The sequence below is a fragment of the Phyllopteryx taeniolatus genome, chromosome 16 (genome assembly GCF_024500385.1).
Source record: "Phyllopteryx taeniolatus isolate TA_2022b chromosome 16, UOR_Ptae_1.2, whole genome shotgun sequence".
Taxonomy (NCBI): domain Eukaryota; kingdom Metazoa; phylum Chordata; class Actinopteri; order Syngnathiformes; family Syngnathidae; genus Phyllopteryx; species Phyllopteryx taeniolatus.
Window position 1 is genome coordinate 4228464 of NC_084517.1, and position 19894 is coordinate 4248357.

Genomic DNA, 19894 nt, shown 5'->3' on the forward strand with positions numbered 1-19894 from the left:
TCCCGACGGACCCTTCTCCCCAGAAGAACTTAGACCTTACCAGGGAGGCTGAGGAGTGTGAGCCCCCTGTAGTTGGAACACACCCTCCAGTCTATCAGATCCAGTATATCATATTGTGTCATAATGGAAGTGGATGTATCTTATTGTATCAGGTTTAGTTAAAACAAGGAAGTTCATCTGAAGCTCTCAACGTAAGGCCTCTTTTCCGCCACATAAAATCAATCAAAATGATTAACAACTCATTATTGATGAGTTATTTTCCAGTTCACAGATAAAGCAAACTCCCCCAGGGACACCTTGTTTCAACATTTCAGCCTGTCGCTAACGACCCAGCGAGCCTGAGAAAAGACGGTATGGCGTACATGGCGTGCGGCGGGAGACGAGTCCCGACCATATCGGGGGCCGATGCCCAAAGGGGACGGACAAATGGAATCTGACTTGAGCGTACAGTTTCCGCTCAATCGGGCGCAGTATGTCACAATATATTGCATTATGTCACAATATGTTGCAATGTGTTGCATTATGGTCAGGTTCACTCCAGTTATGAGGGAAGATAATACGATTCACTTGCATGACACTATGATTCACTCCAAATGCAATGCAATAGAATATAACTCACACCAATATTAATGGGATATGATTCTATTCAATTATGATTCGATGCAATTCCCTACAATTACGATGGAATACGATTCACTTTCATTTTACAATGTGATATGATATGATTCATTTCAATTACAGTGATTATGGTGCGATAACATTCACTCCAACTTTGATGTTATTCCATTTGATTCACTATAATTATGGTGTGTTTCTCTATAATTACGATAAGATTCACTCCGATTATTGTGTAATTTGATGTACTCCAATTACAGTGTGTGTCTCTTTAATTATGAAGTGATTCACTTCAATTACAGTGCCATTGTCTTTAATTAAGATATGATTCATTCCAATTACATTGTAATTTGATTCACTCCAATTATGGTGGGTTTGTCTTTAATTACGATATGATTGCATCCAATCACGTTGTGTTTTGATTCACTGCAATTAGGGTGCGTTTCTCTATAATTACAATATGATTTACTCCAATTACAGTGCAATTCAATTCACACCAATTGTGTCGCGTTTTAATAAATATCATACGATTTACTCTGATTACACTGCAATTTAATTCACACCATTGGTGCATTTTAACATAATTATGTTACGATTCACTCTAATTGCAATAACGATACGATTCCCTCCAGTAATAGTATGATTCACTCCAATTACAATGCGATTCAATGCACTCCAATTACGGTGCACTTCTCTATAATTGTGATATCGTTCACTCATATTTTGGTGTATTTCTCTATCATTATGATATGATTAACTCCAATTATGGTGTGTTAGTCTTTAATTATGATATGATTCCTTCTAATCACGTTGCGATTTGATTCACTACCATTAGGGTGTGTTTCTCTATAATTTCGATATGATTCACATCAATAACGGTGTGCGTCGCTATAATTTCGATACAATTCACTCCGATCACAGTGTAATTAAATTAATTCCAAATTTGTATAATTATCATATGATTCACTTGAATTAGAAAATAATATGATTCACTCCAATAACTAAAAGATTAATTCCAATTACAATGCGATTCGATTCACTCCAATTTCAGTTTGTCTATCTTTAAAAATTATATGATTCATTGCACTTGCAGTGCAAATAGATCCGCTGCTCTTGCGGTGAAATACTCTATTATTGGAATATGATTCACTTCTATTACAATGAGATCTGAATCAATCCAGTTACAGAGCATTTCTCTGTAATGACAGTATGATTCACGCCAGTTACAATACGATTTGATTGACTACAATTCGGGTGTGTTTTTCTGTAATTACCCTATGATTCACTTCATTTATAGAGTCTCGGAATTCACTCCAATTACACTGCGATTCGATTCACTCCAATCACAGTGGATTTCTCTATAATTAGGTAATAATTCCCTCCAGTAAAAGTGTAATTCATTGCATTTCTCTGTATTTAGAATATGATTCACTCCAATTACGGTGCGTTTCTCTATGATTATATTATGATTCACTCCAAATAGAACACGATACAATTCACCCCAATTATGGTTTGTTTCCCCATAATTATCATGTGATTTACTCCAACCTTAATGCAGTACCATTCCATTCACTCCAAATACGGTGCAATACAATATAAAACACTCCAATTACATTATGAATCTCTCCAATCAAGATATGATTCTCTTCCATTACGAGCCAAGTCAAAATGTGTGGCCATATATCACAATATGAGGCAATAAGTCACAATATATAGCATTATGTCACAATACCGTATTGTGGCATGGCTGCCAGCCACTGATTGAATCCATCCACTCCATCCATTAACGTTTTATTAAAATGCGTTTAGCGGCGCACTCGCTCTGACATGATGGATTCCATCACGCCGTTTTAATCAATAGCACCATTGATCCACCACACACGCGCACACACACACACACACAAGGAAGTAGCTCTCAACTCTCCTTTAATGGGGACTTTTTACACGTTGCAGATTACAGCTGCTGATGTGTCATAGACTGGGCGCAGGAGACAACGGTGCAGCAGCTAGCCAGTCTAGGCCATCACTTTTGGTGCTCCTTCTTACACAGTAAACGTCAGAAACGGATGCTAGCTACCCTCAGGCTATGTAAGGACACAAGGGCGCAACTGATGACATCGCCCTGCAGTTTCCTTGCCGCTAGCTATACCGTTGTTACAGTGTCGCTACACACCACAAGGAAGCATACGAACACAAGGAACCAAGTGTCGCAGTCGCTCCACTGCTGGCTACACCACCACTCAATCACTAGCTACACCGTCGTTACACCACTAGCTACGCAAGAAAGCAACTGACGCTATTGCCCCACTGTTTCCTTGCCAGGAGCGACATCGTTGTGTCACAGTCACCCTACTGCTTGCTAATTGGGGAATGATTATTAGAATGGTTTGAAAATGTGTGGTTCACTTACACTTTTTAAGAAAGTTTAAAACTAAAGTACTAAAAAATATATATGAATCAGGCATAAACAAACGAAATTGTGAAAATATTGAAACTTTTGGTTGCGTTAGCTTGACTGTTTTGATAAATTTGTGCATCAGACATTTTTTCAAAATGAATTTTAAAATCTTTTAATTAATTTTGCTCTTTTAGATGTTGAAATTGTTTGTGTTATGGCCTTCAAGATTTTCTTGCTGAAGTATGTTTTTCCTTTGTAAAGAAGAAAGGTGTAGGCCTAATAAGCTGAAGCATCACTCTATACCTTTTCGGTTAGCTTTATTCTTTGTTGTGTTTTTTTTTTAATGACTGATTGATTGAAAGCTAATCAAATAAAACCTATCTTCCTGCATTGTTAGTTACCCCATCGCTACGCCACTAGCTGCACAAGGACACTTGGAAGCGCTGACGCCATTTCCCTCCAGTTTCCTTGCCGCTACACTGTTGCTACACCGTTCCTACACCATAACTTCCTAAGAACACAAGGAACCAAGTGTCTCAGTCACTCTACTGCTTGCTACGTCATCACTCCATTGCTAGCTACTCCGACGCTAGCCACACAAGGAGGCATGGAGCAACTGACGCTGTTGCCTTGTTGTCGCCGTCGCGCAGTCACACGGTCGCTACCAAGCTAGCCACACAAGGATGCATGGAGCAACTGACGCTGTTGCCTTGTTGTCGCCGCCGCGCAGTCACACGGCTCCGCCACCTCGCCTCCGTGCCATCTTTGCCTCGTGATTTCCCTGCACTCACCCCCACTGCTAGATATGCTGGAAGCTACGCTGTCACTATCCATGTACACAGATAAGCAAGTACCACCATAGCCCCACAAAGAAGCAAGTAGCACCGTAGCCCTACTGTTAGTATGCCGCTAACTACACCATTGCTACAAAGGCACGCAAGGAAGCAAATCACACCGTCGCCTCGCCACTCGCTACACTGTAAGCTACACCGTTGTTACACAAGGAAGCAGGTGCTGCTATTGCCCCACCCTCATGAGCTTAGACCATTGTTAGACAGGGGCACGAGGGAACAACTCACGCCGTTGCGATACCTTCAGCACGTCGCTGCTCTCCTGCCACACTGCCACCATGATTTCTTCGGACTTTGTAGCATAATTGTCAAGGATTCCAAACTGTCCACCTTTTGGTGTAGAGTTTTGTAACCATGTATGTGAAATAAAGGGGCGGTGTTGGGGTGAAGTCATTTCTGTCCAATCTTTTCTATCACCTCTGCCTCGCCGCACGTCGGCTCCCAGGAGGATCATCCAGGTATTCCCGCCTTATCCGAGCGCGACTGACGGATTTGGGTCCTCGTTCACGCTCAACTGGACGCGGCAAAGAAGAAGAAAAAAAAGACAAACGCTTAACCTGCAAAGCATTCTGACGAGCAGAGCGGCTCGGTCACTGTCGTGCTTTCCAGTGATTCACACGTCCAGAAGACAAAGCGTCAAAGTGATTCGGCGTCGTCTCGATGCTTCATCATCATTTAGCCAAAGTGACGTTGACACTTTTCACACTCGTACAATTCACATCTATGCATGTTCATCTAGAAATGTGTGGGAAGGACACCATCACTGAGGCTGCTACAATGTGTACAGAATCTTGTTACACCTCGACGCTATGATAACATATTTTTACAATACATATATAGCTACTCTCGATGCAATACAATATGGTACAATACGATTTGCTACAATTACAATAATATTCATTCCCTTTCCAATACACGATACAGTCAAATTAGGGTGCAACAGGATTTACTGCAGTTGTTATGCAATACGATTCGAATCACTTCAGTTGTCATTTCTTCCAAGAACAATGCAATTTACTCCAATTGTAATACAATATCACACAGATTTTGATGCAATCCAATTCTAATGCGATACCATTCACTCAAATTACAGTGCGATGTGATGCGGTATGATTTACTTCAATTTTGACGCTACCTGATACGATACATCCTGTTTCTTCACAAGTCACCGCAATTGTAATGTGATACAGTTTGATTCACTCCAATTTGAAGTCATACTTCTATTATGGTGCAATATTATACGATCCACTCCAGTTACGGTGCAATGCAATACAGCTCACTCCAATTTTGATTTCGATTTGGTTCACTCCAATCGTGATATACAATTCACTCTAATTATGATACTGTACGATTCAATTCACTCCAATTATGATGCATTCCAATTACAATGTGATACAATACAATTGACTTTATTTATGGTGCAATACCATTCACTTCAATTATGTTGTCATGCGATACGATTTAGTTGAATTACGATGCAATGCGATAAAATTCACTCCAATTATAATAAGGTGCATTTCGATTCACTCCAGTTTTGATGCAACTAAATTCCACAACAATTCACTCCAGTTACGATACAATATGATTCACTCCAGTTACGGTGCGATAAAATATGGTATACCATTCACTCCAATTTTGATGCCATATGTTTCATCAAGTTTCTGACACAATTCACTACAATTAGAATGTGATACAATTTGATTCAATCAAAAAAAAAAAAAAAAAACGTTTTGATGTGATATCATTCACTCCAATTATGGAGCGATATGATTCACTCCAATTTTGATACAATGCGATTCATTCTAATTACGGTGCAATACGATGCAGTTCACTCCAATTTGATAGGATAAGATCTGATTCCCTCCAATTATGAGGCGATATGACATGATTCACTCCAATCATGATAGGTTACAATGCACTCTACATTTGATGCGAATCAATTCACTCCAATTATGACACAATACGATACAATTTACTATTCATTATTACACAGTACGTTCTGATTCACTCCATTTGCGTTGCAATACGACACGATTCCTTCCAATTATGATGCGATATCTTTCACTTTAATTGCAATCCAATACGATTCACTCGTTGTAATCCGATATGATACAATTTACTCAAACTGTGATGCAATACGGTACGATTCATTCCAAGTGCAATACAATACAAATTGATTTACTCCAATTGTGATGCAATACGCTTTGATTTCGACCCATTACAATCAGATGCAATCCGCTATATGCGGAACGTCACGTGACAACGCAGAATATGGGATAGCTGACTTCCTGTGTATGCTATGCTAACAAGTATATCTAGGACTGATGACATTGTTTTTTAGGCCGAACTTCTGACAAAAGTTAAATACATGGAATTCATTTATTTTTACAAATATGATTTGATACATGTAAACATGAACAAAGACTAAACACTGTAAATTATCATCTCTGCTGGCTTTGTGGGGACCTCGTCACCTCTACTTTAGAGGTGCATTTGCTCTTTAGGAAGTCAAATCCTCGGGCCGGGATCAAACACGTGCAGACATCTTTTAACCTCCTCCAGCCGACACATTGGCCATTAAACATTTAGCTTGTGTGCGATTAGGAATTCCTGTCACGCGTCCAAAGATACGAAATATGTCAGCGTGCATTACGGCCCACGCGCTAAACGCACTAAAGCGTGCGCGCAACGTCTGGAATATTTCACTGAAATTTAAAATAAGGGAAAAAAAAGAGAAGAGGAGAGAGAGAGAGAGAGAGAGAGAGAGAGAGAGAGCGCGAGCGAGAGAGCGACCCTACTGAGCAGAATGTCTGTCGGCCAGGGGGCGTGTTGGGAATAACGGAAAGTGAAGTCCCTACATTTCCCCGTTCACAACACACAAACATCAAATCCACTGTGTCACTGGATGCTATGCTAAATGTCACAGTTTAACATAGTGTCCTCAAATGCACCAATGACGAAAGAAATACAGATTTGTTTTAAACCCCGACAATAATCTTAAGTATTTTCAATTCTTGACAGTCAGCTTCCCTCTGGGGCAAAGTGGGGTGGCAACCCACATTGCGCTAGGGTACAAACCGTAAACATTGCATCTTCTTTTTTTTTTTTTTGCTGTAAAAAACTATCCCCAGGTGTTCACCATTTTTGCTCTCTTTCTGTAACGCTTAAAGATACCACCGAGGCCCTGTCGAATTGGAAAATAGTACAGTATTGGTGTCAAAGAATTACAGTGTGTGACTTGTTGACTATAAGGTCGATCTCACTGGCCTGGAGACTAGTTAGCGACCTGACGGCAACTCAAGTCTCCGCCATTTGAAGAGACATCTCTGTGACGTCTTCTGAAGACTAGCCAAGTCGCGGTGAAATTGCACATGTTCAATTTCATCGGAGACCTTTAGGCGATTTCTCTATATGCTCACTATATAGAAAAAGTCATGTCACAAAGCTGCAATATTTTTCTCACTAGTCACATCTGGGCACACATACATATCCGGGGGTTCTTGGGGGACTGGTATGGGGTCGGGAGGGTGCGGGTGTCGGACCGGGTTTCAGTACTTCAAAGCTGTTTCTTGGTCCGGGTATGCATCACACACACTCATCCCCATTTCTTTTAATGCACCACATGCACCCATCTCTGGGGGCGGTGGGTCTTGGGTGGGGGGGGGGGGGGGGGGGGGGGGTGGTATTCGGCACTGATACATGGGGTAGGGCCAATGACTGCCGGTCGGGGACCTTTTGCTCTCCTGGGGCGGAGGGGTGCATCCGAAATGGTGTCAATTCACTTACATGTGTCCGCAGACACACACCTCTGGGACTTTTTCGCCACTCACTTATTCCAACAAATAACTCCTGAATATGCTAATTGTTTGGGTATCCCCTCACTCACTCACTCTCGTCCTTTAGATGTTTATAATTTACATAGCCACTCCCACCACACTTCAGTTGTACAGCCGGGTTCACGACCCTTGTCCTGCATGCTTCTTCTCCTGTCCTTGTCCTGTCCTATCTTGTCCTGTCCTATCTTGTCCTGGCCTTCCCTCACAGGATGTAGCACTACTGCTCCATACAGCACTCATATCTAATGTGTCATTGTTCGACGTATATAATGATTGACTTTTCTCTCTCAATATTATATATTGTAAATAATAAATAGCGCTGGTATAAATGGTTAGGGTATGATTCAGAGTTAGGAGAACAGTACTGTATTGTCAGGGTAAGTATGTTATGGTAAGTACCACAAATGGAAAATAAAGGCTAAGATTAGGGCAGGAGGAGAAGGAGAAGGAGATAGGGTTAGGGCAAGTAAATATGTTGCAGCAGGTATAAACAACGGGAAGCAGTTTGGGGTATCAGTGTCTTGCTCAAGGACACCACAGCCGGGAGTCCGGGGAATGTTGTTGGCGGATGGTCCGGTCGGGGTCTTCAACCATAATTGTGGGCCCTCATAAAGACAATGACTTTGCCCCCACCCCACCACCACTACTTGTAACATGCTCCCAATGTTGTCTCTGCAGCGTCCGCTCGACGTACGACTACATCGTCATTTGCAGTCGCCGCGATGATGTTCAGGCCGTGTCATTTGTACGAGCTTGTGTTTAGGCTGCTAATGAGCCGGGGGGGGGGGGGGGGGGGGGGGGGGGTGTAAGGTGGGGTCGGTGGTGGGGTGGCAATGGGATACAGCTGGAGGGAGGCTGAATAGGGTTACCATGGTAACTGTTGGCGAACATTTGAATGCAGAGCGAGCCGGAGCCATGCCGGGAGAGGAAGCCGCGCTCCGTGCGTGCGTGTGTGTCAAAGGGTTAATGTGAGACATGGTAGCGGGTTAATGTCTCATCAAACTGCGAGGTCACTGCGTCGTTTACTCGAGATCCGCTGGACACTGGGCGGGGGGTTAGGGGCTTATGTTGGTCTTGGTTATATATATTGACGTATTAAGAGGAGGGTGGGGTGACAGGTGGGGGGAGGGGTCCGTGAAGATGTTTGATGATGAGAGCAGCCGCGACTTGAGTCTAACGAGTCCCCCCCCCCCGCCATGACATACACACTTGAACGCCGCAAAGCAGCAGCATCGATACTTTACATGACGATGATACTGCACCTCGACACATTAGCAACGCGGTAGCTGACGATATTTTGTCGCATCACTCGTGCTGACAGTACGTGTTCGACTTCAACGTCATTAAGGTGTCGCAGCGATAGTATCGTTCTCTGATTTGGTTTATTGGTAGTGCACCAATACCGTGTATCGCAATGTTGTATTGACTTATGCAGATTCCATTAACTGTGTAAATGCCCCTAATTGAATGCCACAGTAAAATAGTATTGATATATATGTCGTTGCGTATCGATACTGTACTAATTCCATTTATGACGGTATCGATATTTTGCCCCACCTCAAGTGTTGCTGAGTACATGTCAAACTTAAGTGCTCAACTGCCAATACTTGAATGCCGCATAGCAATAGTATTATACTGATACTGTACCGCAGCAGACGATAGCATATATCACAATAGTTATATTCCGTCCTATTTATAACTAGTGGCTTGGTTGAAATTGAATTTGATATGGCCTGCCAGGCTTTGCTATTTTTATTTGGTGTAACGTGTGCGTTTGCAGCGATCAGGAAAATCATGGCGACGCATATGATGACAAATTGGTCCAAGTGGACATAATTCTCCAGCATCAACATTGTGGCTTGGGAAAATGCTGAGTGGCTCGTATCTCTGGGAAACCACGAGCAAAAAAGTTCATGTCAAGCCCTGGTCATAAAGTGTGCGTCGTTGAACGCCGCATAGCAATGTATTGATACCTGATTTTTCTGGATCCATAACATACCTTGACAGTTAGCAATACGATATACTTTTGTGATATCAGTATTTTGCCCCACCCTAGTGTTGGCTGTAAATGGAGAACATCAAACCTGCCTAGTGACAGTATCGATACTTGATGTTCGGTATCGATACTGTACCGATACCATATGGTGAAATCGATACTTTAGTGTTGCAGTGAAACTTTTTATTAAACGTACTTGAAATGTGCGTAGCAATAATTTTGATAGCTGACGTTGGCGTATCGATACTGTACCGATACCATACGATATGGCCGTAACAATATTTAAGCATTGACAGAAGACGGAGAAGAATACTGAGCTTCGCGTTTCATTATTGATCAAACCAAAGCTCCACCGAACCGCCTTCGCCTGTCAACTTTAGGAGCAACCATCGCTCAACTTCTCATTGTCACCCCGTCCTGCTTTTAATTCATATTCAGAATTCTTCTTCTCCTTCTACTTTCAAGCTCTATCTCTATTTATACCATCTCTTTATCCCACATCATCTTTTCACTCCCGCTTCATCTTCGCCCCCTTCTTGCTCCTCTGCGGCTGCTGACTATTCTTCAATTACACCGTTGATAATTCCCTCTTCTTCCACCTCTTCCTCCTCCTCCTCCTCCATCCATCAGATTAATAATCCCTCGGTCCTTCCTCACCTGGCTGAGTCAAAGTGGCTTCATTAAACCTTCGGTTGAATAAAATGTGTCTGTGCCTGTTGCAGGGAGGCGTATGCAGGGCCAGACCGCCTGCCTACATCTCTATTCAGGATGCTAGCGCTGTTCTCTTAGCACTGACGCAGACTGCGGCAAACAGGCTCGGGTCCTCCCCGAGGCTGGGAATTAGCATTTTAGCTTCTTTTTGCGATCGAGGTTTGTTGGCAGTGTCGTTGCTCAGGTCTGGGAAGTACAGTGTGACATTGAAAATGTGTTTGTTATAAAGCAGTGCGCTTCAGTTCAGTTCATTTTGGTTCAGATCTATTCGGTTCAAATCAGTTCTCCTTGGTTTGGTTAATTTCAGTTCTCTTCGGTTCCCTATGGTTGTGTTCACCTTGGTTCAATTCAGTGCAGTTCTGTTAAGTTGTTCTCAGTTCAGTTCATCCATCCATCCATTTCCATCAATTTTCCGTGCTGCTTATGCTCTCTAGGTGTCGCGGGTGTGCTGGAGTTTATCCCAGCTGACTCTAGGCGAGAGTACACCTGAACCGGTCCCCAACCAATCACAGGGCACATATAAACAAACAACCATTAACACTGACGTTCACACCTCCGGGAAATGTAGAGTTTTCAATGAACCTACAATGCATGTTTTTGGGATGTGGGAGAAACCGGAGTCAGTTCAGTTCAGTAAAACTAAATTCTAGTCTCTTCAGTTTGGTTTACTTTGGATGGATTAGTTGAGCTCTGTGCATTTTCCTATGGTTCCGTTCACTTAGGTTCTGTTCAGTTCAATTCAGTTCTCTTCGGTTTGGTTTAGTTTAGATGCTTCAGTTGAGTTCTGTGCATTTCGGTCTGGTATACTTCTGTAGCTCGTTTCACTTTGATTGAGTTCAGTTCATTTCTGGCCAATTCTATTCACTTTGGTTCCGTTCTGTTGTGTTCAGTTCTATTCAGTTCTCTTTGGATTTGTATGGTTCCTTTAACTTTGGTTTATTTTGGTCCAGTTCTGTTTAGTTTGTTTACCTTGGTTCAGTTCTTTTCAGTTTTGTTTAGTTATGCTCAGTTAGCTTTACTGTTGTTCAGTCAAATTTGGGTTGTGTTGGTTGGATACAGTTCTGTTCAGTTCAGTTGGTACAATCGATTTCAGTTCAATTTGGATCAGTACACATTGGTTCACTTTGGTGCAATTGAGGTTACTTCAGTTCACTTCAGTTTGGTTGCTTCTCTTCAGCTCACTTTGGCTTCTGTTCATTCTTTTTTTCAATTCTCTTCAGTTTGCCAGGGTTTCCGTTCCGTTCTGTATGGCTCAGTTCAATTCAATTTGGTTCACTTTGGTGCAGTTCGATACAGTTCACTCCATTTCTATTCAATTTCTATTCAGTTTGATGACATTAGAATTTGTCACTAGTTCCATTGCAAAGGGTCCAAAAGTACTGTACAGCCAACATCCTCATTCAATCAGGCTAGTCTGTCTTCCGGATTGTTAGGGCTTGGTGGAAGTCTGCCACCAATAATTACATCTGTCTGACACAGTCGTTCCAAAAGATCTTTGTCTTTGATAAGCGCTAAATGTCTGCATTGTTTAGGGCGTTGAAGGAAAAGGCTTTGATACACTCTTTTCTTCCTCTACTTATTCTCGTTCTTCTTTTCATCTTTGTTGTTCCTCCTCTGTGACTCCCGGGCTTTGTGCTCCCCAAACAAGCGTCGGGAAGAAAGGAAATAACATCTGCTTATCTGCGTCGCTCAATGCCCCAAAAAAAATAAAAAATTGGCCATTTAGCATGACTGATCTGACTAGGATACCCGCCCGCTTCCGATCAGGTCTCATTTGGACAAATTCCCCAGTTGAAATTTGTCAAAGTACAAGCCCAAAATGGCTTTGACGAATGGGTCCTCTTAACTTTTTGTGTGTGTTATTATGACAGATATGTCCTGCGAATTCCATGTCTATTGTAGAAACTGGTGTTGGGGGCTGATTGATTTTTTTTCCCCCAAACATTCCAGCATAAGACTGAAAGGCTGCTTCAAACCAAAATGGCCGATTTCCTGTTCTATTTCGGGCATATGTACTTTTTTCATGACAGACGTGTCCGCCCAATTTCACGTCCATCGGTGAAACCGCCGTTGTTGGGCGGTCATTTTTCAAAATTTCCCAAGCGGCTCTACCAAGAATATGCCCCAAACTGCTGATTCAAACCAAAATGGCTGACTTGGTATGGGTTCTTTTGACTTTGTTGTGCATCGTGTCATGACAGATAGTGGATGTCCACACAATTTCATGTCCCTCAGTGAAACTGGTATCAGGGATTTACAGGGAGCGCATCCGAAAGAATTTGCCCAAAATGACCAAACCAAAATGCCTGACTTCCTGTTCATTTTCTGGTATGGGTCCTTGAGACTTTTTCTTGCATCCTGTTATGGTAGACAAGTCCACCTAATTTTGTGTGGTTTGGTGAAACGTGTGTTAGGGGCACATTTTTGTGTGTGTGTTAAGCACCTCCATAATATGTACGATTTTTTTTCTCGTCTTTGTTGTTCCTCCTCAGTGACTCCCGGCTTTGTGTCCTCCCCAAACGAGTGGCAAGCAGAAAGGGAATAACATCTGCTTATCTGCGCCGCTCTATGTTCCCACGGCAAGCGAGAGAAGAAGTGCAGAGATTGGGAGCGGCGCCAAGGCAGCAGAGGCGTGATGCGGGATTAAGGAGCGGAGGATCGGGATTAAGGAGCACGGCGGCATCCCCTGAGGTTTTTCCGGACACGTGGGCCGCACCTTCAGATCACAGCGCCGGGTCATGACCCAGTTGCCATGCGCATCGCCACGCTGACCTGCCTTCCCGGCCCTTTTTCCCCCTTCCTCTTTGCGTCGCTGTACTTCCTGTCGGTGGTTGTGGTGGCGGTCACCTCATCCTCGTCCTCGTTGTCCTCGTGCCCAGACCACTGCACCTGCTCCAACCAGGCCAGCCGCGTCATCTGCACCCGTCAGAGCCTGGACGACGTGCCCGACAGCATCTCCGTCAACACCAGATACCTCAACCTGCAGGAGAACGCCATACAGGTGAACTGTGCCCAAATCCTAGCGTTCATGAGTGATGTTGCAAATGTCCTCAAATGTTGAGTCTTTCCGTCTATCTATGTATCGGTCTTGAGATATCTAAAGTCAGGTGTTGCCTTGAGGTACAGCCCTGAAATCGTAGCGTTGACCCAGTATGACTGACAATCGAGGATGAGCTATCAATCCATCTCGGTTTCTGAAACTCGGTTTCTTCAGAAACGGTCCAAAATCATTGCATCAATCTATTTGTCGGCCTTTCTGTCTATCGACGTACTAACCTATTGAATGAAGTCAGGTGATGCCTTCAGGGCCAATCCCAAATTATAGCATTCCTCGCACAAATGTCCTGAAATGTTTAGTATGTCTCAACAAGCTAGCTATCCATCTAATATATCAAATCCGTTATCTTAACCAGTCAGATGTTACCTTCAGGGACATTCTGAAATAATAGTGTTCCTCATACAACTGATGGATTGAGTACGACATTCTGAATGGTTTAATCTCTGTATCCATCTATCTGTCTGTCTGTCTGTCCTTCAGTCCTTCTGTCTACCTGTCAATCCATTTAACTCATCAGGCGTTGCCTTCAGGGACAGTCCGAAACCATAGCTTTTTTTTTTTTTTTTTTTTTGCACAATTCTTTGTGATTGTTCCAAATGTGTTATGTACATACTCAATTAAGTGGAGTGTTTCCTTCAGGGACAGTCCGAAATCCTAACGTTTGTCACACAACTAAGTGACAGTTCCAAATTTCTCGGCAGCCCACTGCCACGTTAAATGCGCCACACTCTAACTTTATAAAATATTCCCTTAGTTCTCTGGCAGTTTAAATATCTTTCATCCATTATTCCAGCTTTACTTTCTCGACTATTCCCCCATCTCAAGCGCAGTTTGAAAAAGTGAACATTGACAAATTAATCCCAAAATCCCTAACTGGCCCAATGACGTTTAAAGGACATTTTTTTTATTGTCGTGTATATTGTGTGTGTTTTGTTTACGATCACGTGTGGAAAAATGCTCCGCTGGGAGAAATCTACGTGCCGCTTATCGAGTGGTGGCGAGAAACAACAACATCAGATATGTTCCAATTAAGAGTTGCTATATTACGTATCGACTCACAAACGCCTCACTTCTGCTTGTTTGCTTGATTGCGAACCTCGCAGATGATTTCAATTAAAAACCAACTTGTGGTTTATGAAAGATGTAACTACAAACCTGTCGACGGAGTGAAAAAGAAGATGGTCGATTTACGACGAAAGCTCGCGCTGCTTGGTCTTGTAATACCACCTTCTTCCTCCGGAGGCACCGTAACTCGCTCAACAAAATTTGTGTTTTGACTGCGGTTAATGCTAACGAGACTTTTTTTTTTTTGGTACAGTTCTATTATGATAAAACATTGCCACCCAATTTTGTGTTATTCAGGGAAATTGGAGTTGGGGGCTACTTTAAAAAAAATAATAATAATCCAGGGGTAACCACAGAGGAAATTCCTGCAAAATGTCCAACTTTCTGTTGACTTTCAGGCAAGGGTCCTTGGGACTTTTTCATGCCCCCTGTTACGAGAGACATGTCCACCCACTTTCATGTTGTTCAGTGAAACTGGCGGTGGGGGGGGGGGGTTACATTTTTCTTTCCATGGCACGCTGTTTAGGGAATTTGCCCCAATGGCTGTTTCAAACCAAAATGGCTGACTTCCTGTTCAATTTCTGGCATGGGTCCTTTACACTTTTTTCTTCGCCATATTTCACATTCCATCTGCCCAACTAGTATCGGGGGCTAACTATTGAAAGATACAAAGATTCACTGGGGTAAAAATGAAAACCACCACATTAGTTTTCCTTTGGAGCAGATACATTCCGATTCGCTCGCTCGTATCCTGGAGCGCTCCTTGAAATGATTAAAAAATCTAAAAACGTTTTAACACCTGAAGGCATCCTAGATTCTCCGTCTTATTTTTTTCTTTCCTGAGCTGAGGACCCTCGCGGTGAAGCCTTGACAGCTCACACCCCCCCTCGCTACCACACACCCCACCAACCCCTCCAACAAGCCCCCAACGCCTCCCTCCCACTTCCTGCTCTACATTTGAAGGCGGAGGTGGCTCAATTCCAGCAGAGTGTGTGTGTCACACCGAGATTAGGCAACACACACACACTGAAACCCCTAAAGTGGAACACAATCCTTTCTGTAACGCCGGTTTATGGCAAATCCTCGAAATGATCAGCAAACTTTGATGACATGCTGCGCCCACAGTAGATGGCGTCGGCGAAAAAGCTTGGCAATTTGGCGTTGATTTGGGTGAATTCCCCGAGTAGGTGCTTGTCAAAGTAGAAGCCCTGGAATTCAACCAAAATGGCTGCTTTAAGCCCAAATGGCCAACTTCCTGTCCAATTTTGGGCACGGTTCCTTGGACCTTTTTCTGCGTCCTGTTATAGAAATGTAACCGTATGTGCTATTCAGTCAAACTGTTGTTGTGGCGGGATAGCCGCTGCGCAGACCCAACACCAATATGTCCATGAAGCCCACCCCCCTCATGGCGGCCCCTCCCCGCTCAGCCACCGTCGTGGCGCCGTTTGCGGTGGAGTTTCTCATGCGGGACACGCTCGCAGCCACCTTGTCACCTTTGTAACTTTGTTGTCACCCTGCAGGTCATCAAGTCGGACACCTTCAAGCACCTACGGCACCTGGAGATCCTCCAGCTCTCCAAGAACCAGATCCGTCAGATCGAAGTGGGTGCGTTCAATGGCCTCCCCAACCTCAACACTCTGGAGCTTTTTGACAACCGCCTCACACTGGTGCCGTCGCATGCCTTCGAGTACCTCAGCAAGCTGCGCGAGCTGTGGCTGCGCAACAACCCCATCGAAACGCTGCCGGGCTACGCCTTCCACCGAGTGCCCTCATTGCGCCGGCTTGACCTGGGTGAGCTCAAGAAGCTGGACTTCATCTCTGATGCCGCCTTCGTAGGCCTGGTCAACCTGCGTTACCTGAACTTGGGCATGTGCGGACTTAAGGACATTCCCAAGTTGACGGCCCTAGTGCGGCTGGAGGAGCTTGAGCTGTCTGGGAACAGGCTGGAGATCATTCGGCCCGGCTCCTTCCAGGGTTTGGTTTCACTCCGGAAGCTGTGGCTCATGCACTCGCAGGTGTCGGTCATTGAACGCAATGCCTTCGACGATTTGAAGAGCCTAGAGGAGCTCAACCTGTCCCATAATTCCTTACACTCGCTACCCCACGACCTTTTCACGCCGCTGCACCATCTGGAACGGGTGCACCTGAACCACAATCCGTGGGTGTGCAACTGCGATGTGCTTTGGCTCAGTTGGTGGCTGAAGGAGACAGTGCCCAGCAACACCACCTGCTGCGCCCGCTGCCATGCGCCCCCCTTCCTCAAAGGCAAATACATCGGTGAGCTGGACCAGAGCCACTTCACCTGCTACGCACCTGTCATCGTGGAGCCGCCCACTGACCTCAATGTCACAGAGGGCATGGCAGCTGAGCTCAAGTGCCGCACCAGTACCTCCACCACCTCGGTCAACTGGATCACACCCAACGGTACTCTGATGACCCATGGCTCGTACCGGGTGCGGATTTCAGTGCTGCACGACGGCACGCTTAACTTCACCAACGTCACCCTGCGAGATACGGGCCAGTACACCTGCATGGTTACCAACGCGGCTGGAAACACCACGGCCACCGCCGTTCTTAACGTCACTGCTGCCGATGTCAGCGTCAACTACACCTACTTCACTACAGTCACTGTGGAAACCGTGGAGACTCCAGGAGAAGAAGAATCAGCTCTGGTGGCGATCAATGAGACCTTCATCCGAGTCCTACCAGGACCTACCCCCTCGGCGCATCTGTGGCCAGACGGCGTCACGACTACGGCCTCCTCGCTGTCCATCGACTGGTCCTCGTCGTCCTCGCCACGTGCCACCCGGCCCACCTTCACTGTGCCCATCACAGAGCCGGGCTTCTCTGGCCTGGACGATGTGATGAAGACCACCAAGATCATCATCGGCTGCTTTGTGGCCATCACCTTCATGGCGGCGGTGATGTTGGTGGTCTTTTACAAGCTAAGGAAGCAGCACCAGCTCCACAAGCACCATGGACCTGCCCGGGCCATCGAGATCATCAACGTGGAGGACGAGCTGGGCGGAGGGGCCGGCGGCCGGAGTGGCGGCGGAGGGGGCATCTCAGGGGGCTGCGCCTTGACACAAAGCAGCGGAATCGGGGGCGGCCAGAGCCTGAGGCGGCACCACTCGGATGTGGTCTCCCTGCCCCACCTGACCCGCTCGGAGCACCTCAACTACTACAAGACTCACCACTTCAGCAACAACATGGTGGGCCTGGGAATGGGCGTCAACAACAACAACAACCCACTGCCATGCTCCCAGAACATGACCATGTCCTGTTCCCAGGTGCCCAGCTCCATGGGCGGCGGCCTGGGGACCTGCGGCACTCTGCCCACCCCGGTCCCGCTGCCTCAGCTGAGTCTACACAGCTCCCTCAAGGGCCTCATGGCCAAGGGGCAGAACGAGCCTCTGCTTTTTAAGAGTGGCTCCAAGGAGAACGTACAAGAGACTCAAATCTGAGGGAACCTTCTACACCCCCCTGTTGCCCCCCGTCATTGCGGAAGTAGGGGGGCGGTCGTCCACAGATGCCGCCTCATCGAGCACACGCTCCCACCCACATTCAGGTGACAAGCAGCTCTAGTTTTTGCCAAAGTCCCAAGTCAAGCCCACCGATCGAACGCTGCATCTTTTGTGGATTATTTCTACGGACCGGCTGGGTGGTCGGAATGATGGGATGTGTCTCCACGTGGCTTCACGGACAAACCAGAGCTATAAAAAAAAAAGATGAGAAAAAAAAGAACAAAGTACTTGATATTATTATCTATAAACGGTAAATATATTTTCACTGGAAGAAATAAATTATAAAGAATCTTTACTGAGCCGCCGACATAGAACGTGTGAAGAATATATTTAAACAATATAAAAAATTAAAAAAAATCATTGTCCTTGTGGCCCGCCTTTCAAGATGGCTGCCGAGTGAATCTATTTTCTTTTTCTAGCCGGGCCCATTTTGTGTGTGGGGGGGGGGGAAAGGGGGCGTGGCACTCACACCAACAGGGTCAGTGGCGACGTGCTGTGTAGCATAAATAATAATAATAATAATAATAATAATAATAATAAAAACAATAATAAGCATTGTAAGCTCACAGTGTACATAGTCCCAAATGGCTGCTCGCTAATCACCATCTTTGGATTCACCTGTTAGCGTTAGCATTAGCATTGTTATTATCACTGCGTTAGCTCTTTTTTTTCTTTTCTTTTTTTTCTTTCTTTGTACTCTTGAGGGTCTTTTTTTAGCGGACACAAAATGACATCAGAAGCGGGACAGTCGAGATTGGAAGGTTTTAGTATTTCACTCGCTGACTGCAGTTTTACGAAGGTAAGCGGCGCTCGTCGGTGGGACAAAAACAAACAAAAACAAACAAAAACAAACAAAAAAAACATTTATTTCTAAAAAAAAAAAAAAAAAAAAAAGGACAAGTCAAAGAAAAAATGTAGAAACTTCTAGATCTCAAATTTAAAAAAAATACTATTACGATGATGATAATTGATTGATGATGAGTGTTTTTTCATTTTGATTTTCTTGTTTTTTGTTATTTTCTTATATTTCTTCTAGTACTCTACTTGTTCTTGTTCTTCTAATTAGACGATTCCGCGGGTTCTAATTATGCCGACAATGTTCTGTTCTAGCCCAGGTCACTTTGGAAATAAAAAAAAAAACTGGCACACTAAATGGTGGTGGCTGGATTCTAGTGGCTATTTTCTTGATGTTTTTTTTTAAAAAATTATTATTATTTCTTCTCTTTCATTTTGTGGACAGCATTTGTTGTTTGGTAGGCGACCAACCAAGTTATTGGTAACTTTCCAGGAAACACTACTGAGGCAATTGGCCCTAAATGGGCGATTAGAACCAAACTAGCTGGCTTCCTGTTGGGTTACAGGTCAAGTTTTGTCGCTAAGTGTCAGAGACTTCTTTGTGCGTCCTGCGATGATAAACATGGACATAATTTCGACCTCAATGGCTGCCCATCCCCTTCCCTAATCCCCTGCCATCATCATCATCATCATCATCATCATCAGGTCTCCATGGCAACTGTTGCTGCTGCGACAGTCCTCGTCAAGGTGTCTCCATTTGCTCCATAAGGACTCCTAAGCCCGCCCACGCTAACTGCTGATTGGCTGCAATCGGTGTTCGTTTTGCTTTGATGTGGCTTTGGCGATGGCCATTTTTCAGTGCCGTCGTGTGAAACCATGCAGACACACACACACGCACACACACACGCTGCAGCAAACATTAGCACCTCAACTTGCATTCGTGTGTCTGCGAGATTTTTTTTATCCACAATGTATCAGGATGCCATGAATGTGTGTAATTTAAAGTAGTATTGATTGAAATGATAATTTAGCCTCTAAATGTTAT

The 19894-nt window shown here is 44.5% G+C and overlaps 1 protein-coding gene across 1 annotated transcript in view; it reads left to right on the forward strand.

Moving 5' to 3' along the window:
• lrrc4ba (leucine rich repeat containing 4Ba) overlaps positions 1–18917 on the forward strand; it is a 38351-nt gene extending 19434 nt beyond the window's left edge. The window contains exons 2-3 of the mRNA XM_061750124.1: positions 12900–13408; positions 16051–18917. Coding sequence (XP_061606108.1) covers positions 13160–13408; positions 16051–17994 — 2193 coding nt within the window. The 5' untranslated portion in view covers positions 12900–13159 and the 3' untranslated portion in view covers positions 17995–18917. The remainder of the gene's footprint in view (positions 1–12899; positions 13409–16050) is intronic.
• The last annotated feature ends 977 nt before the right edge of the window (positions 18918–19894 follow it).